General features: G+C 33.7%; 2 protein-coding genes across 2 annotated transcripts in view; one reads left to right on the forward strand and one right to left on the reverse strand.

Moving 5' to 3' along the window:
• The window catches only part of LOC140040016 (3'-5' exoribonuclease HELZ2-like), a 29,252-nt gene extending 19,217 nt beyond the window's left edge, over positions 1–10,035 (reverse strand). Inside the window, exons 1-9 of the mRNA XM_072085636.1 lie at positions 9,955–10,035; positions 3,317–3,347; positions 3,004–3,207; positions 2,673–2,709; positions 2,422–2,534; positions 1,921–2,043; positions 1,497–1,590; positions 854–973; positions 491–627 (exon numbers count right to left, since the gene is read on the reverse strand). Coding sequence (XP_071941737.1) covers positions 491–627; positions 854–973; positions 1,497–1,590; positions 1,921–2,043; positions 2,422–2,534; positions 2,673–2,709; positions 3,004–3,207; positions 3,317–3,347; positions 9,955–10,016 — 921 coding nt within the window. The 5' untranslated portion in view covers positions 10,017–10,035. The remainder of the gene's footprint in view (positions 1–490; positions 628–853; positions 974–1,496; positions 1,591–1,920; positions 2,044–2,421; positions 2,535–2,672; positions 2,710–3,003; positions 3,208–3,316; positions 3,348–9,954) is intronic.
• LOC140040017 (ubiquitin-like modifier-activating enzyme 5) overlaps positions 1–13,993 on the forward strand; it is a 62,932-nt gene that overhangs the window by 19,303 nt on the left and 29,636 nt on the right. The window contains exon 2 of the mRNA XM_072085639.1: positions 1,869–1,892. The gene's annotated coding sequence lies outside the window, so the exon portion shown is untranslated. The remainder of the gene's footprint in view (positions 1–1,868; positions 1,893–13,993) is intronic.

The following is a 13,993-nucleotide window of genomic DNA, read 5'->3' on the forward strand; positions in this document are numbered from 1 at the left end:
ACTATTCAGTAGGACACTGTAAAAATGTTGGTTTGACCATAGATGTTTTTGTTTGTGTTGTTTATTTAACCTTATTTATAGAGGGTGACCCTAAACAGCATATGCTGACAAACAAGGGGCCCTCATGATGAGTTAATAACTGTCTATGTGTGACAGTAGCTGTGTGTATACTAGTACACCAGAGTAACCCTCTACTTGTCTTGAAAGATGTACTAGGTTATTTAAAGTGCACATGAGCTAGATGTGGACACTGGACCTAAGGTTTATACTCCTTATCCAAGAAGACTCGTTCTATCACCAGAACCGTGGAGCGAGTGAGGCTCAAACCATTGCCGATGTTATGGCAAGGTATTACGGTTCCACCGTCTAACTGCTTGGCCACTCACTCGCTACTGTACACAGGATAAAATGCAATATATGTATGTACCAGGATTCCTGTGGAAGGCTTGAGAACTGCATTATGCTATGGCTGACTTTTTTTAATAGTTACCGTATTTCTACGTCGTCTTGTTTTTGTAACCCATTCACCGGCATTATTGTCATCATCCAAGTCGTCCTCTTCTTTCCCAATTCTGCGTCCATATGATACAGACGATGGAATTGGAAGACCTCCATCTACAGGTTGATCTAAAAAGAAAAGTTTCATTTAAAATTAAGTAAATAAATTATAATTCTGCAGACCTTGATTCCATGTGTTTCTATGTAAATGCTGGGTTAAGCCATTTTTATTGAGGAAACCTATGAATTGGTCAGACAGATTGTTTTGGGACAACAAAAAAATATGTAAAATGAAATTAGTATGCAGTAAATCAGGTTTAAATAATTAACTTGAATAAAAATGTGATTGCTATACCAGGTTGTTTGTTTAAAGATTGTGCGAGTTCAGAATCAGACATTCCACTGGCTACACTTGTATCAGAATCGGACTCACTCTCTCTCTTTGCCATCATATTGTGAATATCGTTAGTTGAACCTGTTAAAAAAAAGCTAAACGTTTATTTATGCTAAATTAAGATCTATAATACCTCAATGATGGACCTATATTCTTTCCTATCCTACATACATGGCTGTGAAATCTGTATTCTTGATTGATTGATTGATTAAGTAATTGTACTTTTACTTGATTTGTAATTCAAAATATAAAGAAGGTAGTGTTAAAGGATTCTAGTGGTGGCCACGCACTCACTTGTTTTTGTCAGTAATTGGACAATTTTAACCCTTTGAAGTGACTAAGGTATTTTTAATAGGGTTAGGAAAAATGCAAAATATATTTTTATGACTGTAACTTTCTGCAATTGTTGGTTTTATTGTTCTGGCCTTCTGTTTTGGCCTTCCGAAAAATTGCATTTTTTTAAACCTAAGTCAAAGGTAAATTCAGTGACCAAAAAGTCAACCCGTACATATACGGGCCTCGCATCCTGGGACAGTAAATTACCCCGTACGGGATACGGGCCATGTCTTCAAAGGGTTAAGATTAAAATGTAAACTTTACTTACTTGATTTTGTTTTGTCCAAATTTGTAAACATTTTTTGCTTCTTTGTCTTTTTAAGAAATGGTGCATCAGCATGCACTGTCCTTTGTTGAGCGTTCTATTAGAGAATAACGATAACAATATCATACCAAAACAACCAACTCAAAATCTATCTGTTTTATCTTTAAAAAATTCTGTTTTGTGATTACTTTTTTCATTTTATATTTGTTGTTTGTACTGATTCGTATATAATTTTGCTTCTAAAAAAACAGTACACCTGTGCTGAAGATGTATAAAGAAAGAATAAAGAAAGACATATTTTGTGTCTTTTTTGGGTTTTACTGACATATGTATTTGTTTTTAAATTGACATTTCTTTATTCATTGTTTTTTTCAGAGGCACACTACAATGACAAGTTTTGTAAGTATTTTCACTTGTTGGTTTGTACCTTATTATATTTTGGTTTAGCTCCTTGATGGTCCAATGTTCCAGGAAGATCAGCAGTAAACATAAAACCATGTTCCTTCAGCTTTTCCACAAGGTCTGCAATACGTGGATTGTTTTCCCGTTGCTATAAAAAATATACAAACTTAAATCAAGTAGTAATTAAGATCTCTCACTTGATTTTTAAATAACGTTTAGAGAGTAAAAGCTGGAACGACTAATTTGTTCAATGAAAGGCATGATGGTACAGCAGTTGCTGTACCATCTTTAACCAGCAATACACATTCAGTTCTTGCAATAGAGGGAGGGGCACATAGAGCACCTGAAATTGTAAAACAAAGTGATCATGAGCATCTTTCAAAGAGTGGCACTTGCAGCCCATCACAGGAATTCAAACTTGTAGTTAATACAACAATTTTTGTTTCATAATCAATGACAGAAAAACCAGTTGGCTAAAAACTGTTAGATTGGGAAAATTCCAGATACATGAAGAAAGATAACATACCTGTGGCTTGAAGTAACTCAATGTTTTCAGGCATTCTTGATATTGGTATGTAGCATACAATGCCACTGCTTTGTCTACTCTCACATGGTTGTATGTTGGTTCATGAAACAGCACTGAAGTTAATCAAACAACATAATTAAAAAGACATTTTAGTAGTATTCAACATGATGATTTTTGATTGATGGGAAAAATGTGAATTTAGTCATGAATGTAATTAAAGATTATATATTGAAAACAAATTATAGATTTACCTTCTTCACACTCATCAAGTACATCAAAGTAACATCCCTACAATAAATACAAAAACTTCATTAAATATTTCTCAACCATAATTACTCTTATTATGCATAGTCTGATTTAAATGTATAAATGTTAAAAAATATGTTTGTAAACAATGAAACCCATAAAATTAAGTCTTTTGCAAAATACTTATGTAAAGCTTGTGAAAAAAGAAAAACCTGTATGTCCGAAAATAATATGGATTTTATCATGTGAAATGGGCCGAAATAAAAGAAAGAAAGAAGAAAACAACAAATATATTAATTAATACAATAAATAGTAAAAAAAAGCCATGATTATTACCATTTGTAAAAGTATTTGTATTCGTTGAAATAACAATGGTTTGTCATCCTTAAACACCAGTTCATCACCCAAGTTCAGTAGTAGTCTGCTGAGATCAAGTGCTTGACTAAATAGAGTGTATGAGTTCATATACTGGCCATCTTTATATTCATTCTCCGCCTCCTCTATGATGTCACTTCTGAGCTTCCGTACAAACTTCAAACGCTGTAAACAAGACAATCATACTGTAAAATAATCTATAACAAACTGATCTTGAGGAGTTAACTACACGTACCCATGATATGATAATTTTAATTTATTTGTTATGACTCACCTCTTTGATACTTACTGGTACATCTTGGATCCTAAAAAAAATATAATAAAGTTTCAGTACTGTGATTAAGGCAAGCATGTTAAGCAATAAGCTACACTGTACAGGGACAGTGAGGTGGTGGTTCTTCATGCAAAAATGGATATAATATAGTATAGATCATTTCATTTTACATGTTTAGGCCAGGGAGTTAGGCTTCCTAGCCTAGCAAACCACAGTGCACAAGTACAGGACTTTAGCAGAATAATGTGATTTTATATTAAATTCTATAGAATTTAACGGCCCATTGTAAATGAATATATAGGCCTAAAAACAAAAAATACAAGAATGTTATTTCTCAATACCCTTTTCTCTAGTACTGTTTATGTTTTAAAGTAGGTATGTAATTTACTAAATAAAAGGCAATGAATAAACGTGATGTTATATTAAATCCAAAGGCAAATTACTGAAAAAATGAAAATGCTGTGGGTATCAGTGGCTGGATCTCAATGGAGATACAAAAAAAAAGCGAAAAGCTAAATCAAAACGATAAAGTAAAACAGCCAGAAAAGTTAGCAGAGCTTTCGGGCAACACTAGCCCTTCATCAGTGCAAGTGAAGGAATTTTGATAACGTCATTATATTAAATAAACAATGTAATATTTAATTGTCGAAATAAATGTTGATTGATTATAAACACATATTTAGCTATCATATGAACTTTGGTAAGCTAATTAAACACCAATAAATCGAAACGTCAAAATAAACATCACGTGATCGATACAGTCTGCTGTCAATCGCTTGTTAGAATTTTGTAATATGGGAATTTCCTAATTCGTGCAATCTGTCAGATAGCGGTATTTTATTGTAATGACGTGTTAGATTCGTAAGAACTAATTATTGTAATTTCCTGATTCATGGTGTCATCTGTCGTGTGACAGATGACACAGTTTTGATTTTGTTTACTACAATATCAAGAAGTAGGAAAAGAAGCTATACAAATCTGGACGGTCAGATCGATCGCATTACTTTTATAGAATAGGCTTGTAATAATAATAATTCAAACAATGATTCGTGTTTATTTGTTAGAAATGTCCAAATTCATCAATAAAGTGTCCAATGTATCACATAGAAACAAATGTTTCAATTAAATCCATTTTTAATGAATTTGCCAAATTTAGGTGTGGGTCAGACATTTGCATTGGACAGTGAATGCTATACGAGAGGCATAAGCTCATTTTAAGAGTGTCCCGGCCGCAAAATATATCTTTTAATTTTGTCTTTAATATAGACAATAATTCATCTCATGCATTATTCATAATCTCTGCTGTGACGTCGAGTAATACAAATTTCGCGTCCCGGCCCCGTACCCAGGATTCGCCCAGGGATTAATTAGTTCCACAAGTAGAGAGTGCGCTGTGAACACAACCTTTTTGACGGACTGTACTATATACATTGTTAAGTCATCGTGAAACCACTGCTAATGAAGAAAGGAGTGCACAACCTCTATTCAACACCCACCCCCTTCCCAATCAATCAATCAATCAATCAATCAATCAATAGGTCCGACACGCAAGAATATAATTTGAATGCAACGCACCCTCAAATATTGATCCCGTATGGCCTCGTTAGAGGCTATCCAGAAAGCATACTTAGTAGATAGCCTGGTCCTACCTAAACACGGAAACATGAATAATAACTAATACTAGACTTAGATAAATAAAAAAAAGCTATCTATGTGATATAAGGACATTTCACATTCAGAATTTAATTAACAATAAGGGGTGTGTGTGTGTGGGGGGGGGGGGGGTGAAGAGTAGAGTGATGGGTGTGAAGTTGATCGAAATTCAAATATAAATAGGATTTTACAGAAAATGTTATTTATGGGTGACAGGATTTTGAAATAGAATAGAAAAATAGAAGGAGTCGAGGGCTTATAAAATTGTATTTGGGTTGTCAAAACTGTTTATTTTGTGGTGCCGAACAATGGACGTAAAGCGATAGAGATCCTGCTGCAGACTGTCCGCCATGCGGTATGTCTGCCAGGCGGTATGTCCGCCAGGGGAACATATTCTCGACGATACCATTTTTTTAAAAGGGAAAATATCTGTACTTTGTTTCTGTAATGTCTGCAAGGCGGTATGTCTGCCAGGGGGAACATATTCCTGACGATACCATTTTTTTAGAGGGAAAAATTATATGTAATTTGTTTCTGTAAGTAAATTGCGTTACTAAAGCGTCACTTTTCCTAGAGTTGCGTCGACATATCCAAATGGCAGTTTGATAGACCATAATCCGAGGTGTTTTGTATATCGAATTTTTTCTGTTCGGTTTTTATATACAATATTTTTATCAGTAGAATATTCTGTGAATCTAACCTGTTTCTTGCAGGTGGTTTATCCCATCTTAAATCTCCACATGATGAATTCCACATGATGAATACATTAAAAAATAACATCAAAACTATAACAACCTTAAAACAAACAAATTAATGCTAGACATCACACAACGTAGGCCTAAAAAATAACTGCATTGTCCGTATTGTAGGAACGGCTGAAAACCGTCGCCGGTGGCCATCCTTTGCATATAATACTAGTATTATTAACTAGCATAGCTATATCCTGCGCAGCATTATATTATACTGTTATTGCTATACTACTGTGTACTACATTGGCCATTATTTACCGAATTACTGTATATCTGATTCTTCATAATTTCAAAATCATATTAATTTTTCATATCATTTTTATTGTTTCACAGTATATACAATTTTATAAAACAAATTACAAGAAAAAGCCTTGTTAAAAATGATGTGTGGAATCTTAAAAAAGGGATTTTTGGTCTGAGTTTCCAAAAGACATAACATTAAACATTACAATGTAAAACATAAAAAAGACTTCCTAAACATAAGATATAATTTATAAATTCCATAGGAGCAAACTATCATGAATATTGATAGATTGACTTATTATTTGTATTTTTTTAAAAGAAAGTAAGGTTCGGGTAATAATTTAATGTTTAACCAATGTAACCTTTATTATGATTATTGTTTTAAATACACCCTAATTTAAGTAGCATATCTTTCAAAATACTACAGAATACTGTAGCAGAAATATTACAGACAAACTGTAAATTCAAACATACTGCACCCTTCAACACAGTGCATTTAATTAAGACATTTGTAATAGTAAAACGAAAGGCTTGTAGACGAATGGACAAATGACATCTGCATGCAAAAATAAGGTTAAGTTTAAAAATGGATAAATTGGGTTATGAAAATATTCATACTTGTGTCTACTGTTTTGTTTTAATTTTAAATCAACTTTTTTCGACTAATTTTTGGTGAAAGTTAATAACTATTATGATACTTCAAAATGACCAACTTTTTTTCGAAATATTAATTTTTTTAAATAAATTTATTTTGTTGAATTAGTCAAAGGGACAATACATCTTAACGTTGAAATAATATTGAAAAACAAACGTAATAATGGCGTTAACACAATGTAATTTCAACCTTTATTCAATGTTGAAAAAATGTTGTCATTTTAACCAAAAATGCCAAATGGATTTTAACGTTGAATTAACGTTAACATTATATTGTGTTATAAACGTAACACAATGTTCAATTCAAATCATGTTGCTATTTTAACCAAAAGCCAGCTCGATTATAACGTTAAATTATCGTTGAAATGAGATTGATATAGAAACGTAATACTGTAATGGAGGCAAAACATGAAAACATAATTTCAACTTTTATTCAATGATGAAAACATGTTGTCATTTTAACCAAAAATGCCAACTCGATTTTAACGTTAAATTAACGTTGAAAAGAGATTGCTAAAGAAACGTAATACTGTAAAGGGGTTAAAACATGAAAGCATAATTTATAACTACCTCTTTCAATCTTTTTTCAACATTGAAAACATATCTTTTTAACCAAATTCGACTGGATTTCAACGTTAAATTAAATTGATAAATAAACGTAAACGGTTGGGCGATGACATCAACGGCTTATCTGATGTTTATATAGAACGTACCTGTTGCTATAATTTGTAATTGATTCATATAAATGTACAAAATAAAAATGTATGTAAAGATGCCCTTAAACACTCTCTGGCGGACAATTCGGTTACACAAGGTGTAGGCTTATTCCTTCACGTCCACACCATCCCACTCCCCCTCCGTTCAACATATTGACCAACTCTCTCCCCCTCCCCATCCATGCTCAAATACACGATCACACCCAGACACATTATTAAGAACGTAGGTCCAAAAACTCACTCTGGTAGACAAACTGCATATTAGGCCTATATCTATATTAAAACAAACTGTATTTCTCTGCTATTTTTAAACGGACATTCAAAAAACGGTACGATGTATAGTCAAGACTCATAATTTATCTCAGTCTGGAAGTATCACATTTAAAAAATTAAATGTAAATCAAATTTTTTTCGGTGACAGAATATCGTAATTCAATAAACTGTCTCTCTAGTGGACAGTTTGGCTATCTTTACCGTTATAACAAATATTGGAACGTTTTTGGGCGATGAAATCAACGGCTTATCTGATGTTTATATAGAACGTACCTCTTGCTATAATTTGTAATTGATCCATATAAATGTACTAAATACAAATTAATGTAAAGATGCCCTTAAACTCTCTCTAGGCGGAGACTTCAGTTACACACGGTGTAGGCCTATCTCTACACACCATACCCCCTCCGTTCAACATATTATCGACCAAACATGAACCCCCCCCCCCCCTCCCCATCCAAGCTCAAATACACGATCACACCTAGACAAATTATTTAGTTAAAAAAGAACGTAGGTCCAAAAACTCCCTCTGGTGGACAAACTGCATAGGCCTATATCTACTGTATATTAAAACAAACTGCATTTCTCTGCTATTTTTAAACGGACATTCAAATACGGTACGATGTGTATGTGTATAGTCAAGACTTGTCTCAGTCTAGAAGTATCACATTTAAAAATTTAATTTATATCATATTTTTTTCGGTGACAGAATATCGCCAAATGTAGGCCTATCCCTTCACACTATACCTCCCCTAACGGACATTAAAAAACGGTACGATGTATAGTCAAGACTCATAATTTTTAACCGTCTGGAAGTAGGCCTATCACATTAAAAAAATTAAATGTATATCATATTTTTTTCGGTGACAGAATATTGTAATTTAATAAACTCTCTCTTTAGTGGATAGTTGGGATATCTTTTACGTTATAACAAATATTGGCACGTTTTTGGGCGATGAAATCAACGGCTTATCTGATGTTTATGTATCATAACGTACCTGTTGCCTGTTATAATTTGTAATTGATCCATATAAATGTAAATATAAATTAATGTAAAGATGCCCTTAAAAGCTCTTTCTGGCGGACACTGTTACAGTTACACACGATGTAGGCATATCCATTGACACCATGCCCCCTCCTACCCCCTCCGTTTAACATATTATCGACCAAACATGAACTCCCCCCCCCCCTCCCCTCCCAATATCCAAGTCCGTTTTCCTTTGTAAAAATAATAATAAACAATTAAACATAATGTCACATGGGCCTAAAACAACTTAAGATTAAACAATAATTATAATTATAGATAAAATTCGGAGAGCTATATAGGGTGCAAGATAATAATAATAACAATATTTAATAATAATAATGAATAATCATAGGCTTATAATGAGTTATATATGAGTATGAGTTTATGAATAGCCCTTCATCAATGCATGTGAGAGTACTTAGACAAAACTGTCGGGATATCTAAAATGTTAACTAAGCTAAAATATTCTGTATCTCCCAAAACATGCGTAAATTTCGTAGGAGCATGCAACGTATTATTGTTGTAATTCAATAGGGGGTTTACTCTGTTACGGGATACTAAAATTGTAGAACAGTGTAACTGTACCACTACCAGAGAGATTTTAAAATCTTTGGTCGTATTACTTACTCTTTCATTATGGCTCTGTTATAAATGTAGAAATAGCGCCCTCTGTTGCCAATATTTTCTAATTCGTCAATGTTTAAAAAAATCACAATAGACAATTGTAAAAGGTCATTTATTAATTAAAAAGAACAAAAAACTACACACAGTATATCAAATACCAGTATAAGTAATACCAATACGAGTAATTGACGGTCTACCACACTGTAGATACAATAATTACCCACTGTAAAATGGAATCGCCGGGCTATTGTACTAGTTACAGTAATTACCCACTGTAAAATGGAATCGTCGGGCAATTTGACAAGGTACCGGTTGGCGGACACAAACTCCCTCTAGTAGACATACCGCATGGCGGACAGTCTGCAGCAACATGCAATTGCGTAAAGCGACCCGTGTGTTGACATTATTATTGCGATGTTTATGATATTACAGGTTGGATATAGCGAGGCCTACTAAAAAACATGATCAACATGACGGAATAGAATAGAAAAATAGAAGGAGTCGAGGGCCTATAAAATTGTATTTGGGTTGTCAAAACTGTTTATTTTGTGGTGCCGAAAATAGACGTAAAGCGACCCGTGTGTTGACATATTATTGCGATGTTTATGATATTACAGGTTGGATATAGCGAGGCCTACTAAAAAACATGATCAACATGACGGAAATGGAGGCTTAACAAATAATACGAAAGCTACTCACTCAAGCTGGTGCAAACGCTCAGAAATGCTCCACTGACGGTCGCTTCGAGCAGCTGGCGGCATTGTTCTTTTAGGCCTACAACATTATTTATACAACTTCGACATCTCGAACATCAGACTGGATTTGATAAATAATGCACGTAGTCACGATTTATACATGGACATGGATTTTTAAATAGATAACGGAAGGTCTATTGTGTTCCGTGTTATCTCAATTATCGTATTGATTTTTCATGTCTGGGAATTTCCAGATTTCTGACATGTTTACTGAAATATATTTAAATTGCGTATTAACATTTTTAAGGAATATTAGTCATATTTCCGTCGCCTCCTCACAATTCATATTGCTAATAATTATACTCGTAATCTTCCACGATTAGGTGCCGCCTACAATGATACTATTGTGCTTATTTACTAAAAATAATATCAATATAGGCCTATTGTGTTGTGACGTGAAGTGACACATCCAATAATAAGTAACTAAGTAGGCCTACTCTATTAATAATTGCCAAAGGTCAAATGTTAATTTTGCTTTTCAAAGGGGAGGAGCATAGCTCTGACATCGTACTGCTCCTGTCTGAATCTTCCCCGCAGTATGGTATAGGCCTACGAATGCGTTTTCCAGGTGGTAGGTGCACAGTGGACGCGCAACGCAAGTAATTTGACCAATCACAAGCAATCCGAACTGTCACTTTTTATTGGTCAACTCGCTTACGTTACGCTCACATCCTTGCGTTGCTTCCTAGTGGGAACCAAGCTTTAGTGTTGCCAAAGTATATATAGACCTATATTCTTTGATGCTGTATGTATGTAAAAACTACGATTTTAATGTAAACATGATATAAAATCATCTGTCGTCAAATTTCCCTTGCATGAAAAAGTGCGGACCTTTAGCCCCCCCCCCCCCCAGTACACAATTCTTAAATCGATTGAGTGCTCCCCAGTTGAGTTTGAGTAGGCTATAATATGTTACCGTAAAATATATTTTTACAATTGTCGTATTCGATTGGGAACTTTCGTTGTCAACGTAAAGATTCGTTGAGTACTTTTTGTATTCGAATTGTAAATTTGTGCTCAACAGAAAGTCATTCGAATAGAAAACGTTGACAACGAAAGCTTTTTCGTTATACTCTAGTAGCTAGATCAACTTTCGTATGCACTTTGAGGTCCAGAGAATTTGACTTCAGAAATTGGTTTAGAGTGGTCAAACAATCATTTTTGGCTTGGTTACACATTTTGAAAATGTGGCGAAAGGTCACAAGGTCAGGGTGAAAGGTCATAAGACCAAACACTAATATGTCCTTAAATCTGAACAACCACTGGTCACAGCTAAGTAATTTTGGTCTCAAATTGATCAGAAGGTATACATTTATATTCAGTCTAATGGGACATTTTAGTTTAAAATGACCGGAAATGCCATTTCTGACCTTTGACCCACAACCCAGGGCATGTATTTATCTCCGTAACTACTGGTCGTAGACACTTGAATTTGGTTTTAAATTGTTCGAAATATATATTTTGTTATTTGAAAAACATTTTGAAAAATGTTACAAAAGGTCAAAGGGTCAGGGTCAAGGGTTATATAAACAAATAAATAAAGGTACTTGTATCTCGGCAACCACTGGTTGCAGCAAGTCAATTTCGGTCTCAAAATGTTCAGAAGGCATGCATTTATATTCTGTCTAATGGGGCATTTTAGTTAAAAATGATCAGAAATGCCATTTCTGACCTTTGACCCACATACCAGGGCATCTTCATATCTCTGTAAGTACTGGTCGTAGAAACTTAAATTTGGTATCAAATTGTTCGAAATATACATATTTACATTCATTGTAATAGAAAATGTGGTTAAAAGATGAACAGAAAATACTATTACTAATGTTTCAAACAAAAAACATATCTCTACACAACTTATCTTTACACAGTAATGTTATGCAATATGATACTTCAAATTGTTTCAATTTCAAGTAGGCCTACTAGTTATTGCTGTCCACGAGAACATTTTGATGTAAACGTCAAGCTCAACAGTTCTTTTCAGAATGCTAGAAGTAACTTGCCATGTGTATCCGATTAAACGCCCCGGGCATTTATTGTTCAAAAGGGTTTTTAGGGGGAGGGGAGGCATATTTATTTGGGGTATAATATGGTAACATGTATAATCAAATAAATACCACCTAGAAAAATACAGCACAATCAATATAAAAAAATGATAACATTATGTCAAAATGCTTGGTAAATTGTAGATTATGGTAATTAATGAAATGTGTTGTGATACAATTATTTTGTAAATGCATGTGGCGGAGCGTTTATTCCACATGATGTTCTATTGGAGGGAATGGAGGCTTTTATTCAAAGCGGGTGTTAATTGAATAAATACTCGAGCTCAACAGTTAAGAAGGCTAGAAGTAACTTACTATAGTTACCCGAATAAAAGGTCCGGGCATTTAGTTATTCAGGGAAGGCGTTTATTTTGTTTGGGTGTAATAATGGTAACATGTATAATCAAATAAATACACCCCAGATAAAAAAAAAATTAATATAATAAGAATAATAACTGGATTAAACCTCATTCTATCCTGTTGCAAGTACAATCATGTAATAAAAGTCAAATTGTAGTCACAAACAAACAGATGATAGAATGAAGATCCATTATGAGTGCAATTGTGTCAGGATAATGATATGTCATTGTTTTATATCATTATACTGGCACCTGGAAGAGAAGATCCATTTAATGTTATCTATGACAGTGTCACTTTTATTCTAAAAGACAGAAACATTTCTTTAAAAAGCATAAAGAAGAAAACGAATCATGTAAAGTACCTTTTATCAGTTGAGAAATGAATTATAATTATTAAAATTATTTATTCGAATTAACACCCGCTTTGAATAAAAGCCTCTCTCAAATAAACGCCACCATTCCCTCTAATAGAACACCATGTGGAATACGCCCGCCACATGCATTTACACAATAATTGTATCACAACACATTACATTAACTACCATAATCTACAATTTACCAAGCATTTTTTTCACTTTTTGATATTAATTGTGCTGTATTTTTTTTAACATCTAGGTGGTATTTATTTGATTATACATATTACCATATTATACCACAAATAAAGATGCCTCCCCTGCCTCTAAAAACCCCTTTGAACAATAAATGCCCAGGGAGTTTAATCGGATACACATGGCAAGTTACTTCTAGCATTCTGAAAAAAACTGTTGAGCTTGACATTTCTATCAAAATGTTCTTGGGGACAGCAATAACTAGTACTTGAAATTGAAACAATTTAAAGTATCAGTTATTGCATAACATTACTGTCTAAGGATAAGTTATGTAGGCCTAGAGATATGTTTTTTGTTTGAAACATTAGTAATAGTATTTTCTGTTCATCTTTTAACCACATTTTCTATTACAATGAATGTAAATATGTATATTTCGAACAATTTGATACCAAATTTAAGTTTCTACGACCAGTACTTACAGAGATATGAAGATGCCATGATATGTGTGTCAAAGGTCAGAAATGGCATTTCTGATAAATTTTGACTAAAATGTCCCATTATGAACATTTTGAGACTAAAATTGACTTGCTGCGACGAGTGGTTGCCGAGATACAAGTATCTATTTTTATTTGTTCATATAACCTTTGACATTGACCCTTTGACCTTTTGTAACATTTTTAAAAATGTGCTACAAATAATAAATATTTATTTCAAACAATTTAAGACCAAATTTAAGTGTCTACGATCAGTAGTTACGGAGATACATACATGCCCTGAGGTGTGGGTCAAAGGTCAGAAATGGCATTTCCGGTCATTTTTGACTAAAATGTCCCATTAGACTGAATATAAATGTATACCTTCTGATCAATTTGAGACCAAAATTACTTCGCTGTGACCAGTGGTTGTTGAGATTTAAGGACATATTGGTGTTTGGTCTTATGACCTTTCACCCTGACCTTTTGACCTTTCGCCACATTTTCAAAATGTGTAACCAATCCAAAAATGATTGTTTGACCACCCTAAACCAATTTCTG

The sequence above is a fragment of the Antedon mediterranea genome, chromosome 2, assembly GCF_964355755.1.
Source record: "Antedon mediterranea chromosome 2, ecAntMedi1.1, whole genome shotgun sequence".
NCBI classification, from domain to species: domain Eukaryota; kingdom Metazoa; phylum Echinodermata; class Crinoidea; order Comatulida; family Antedonidae; genus Antedon; species Antedon mediterranea.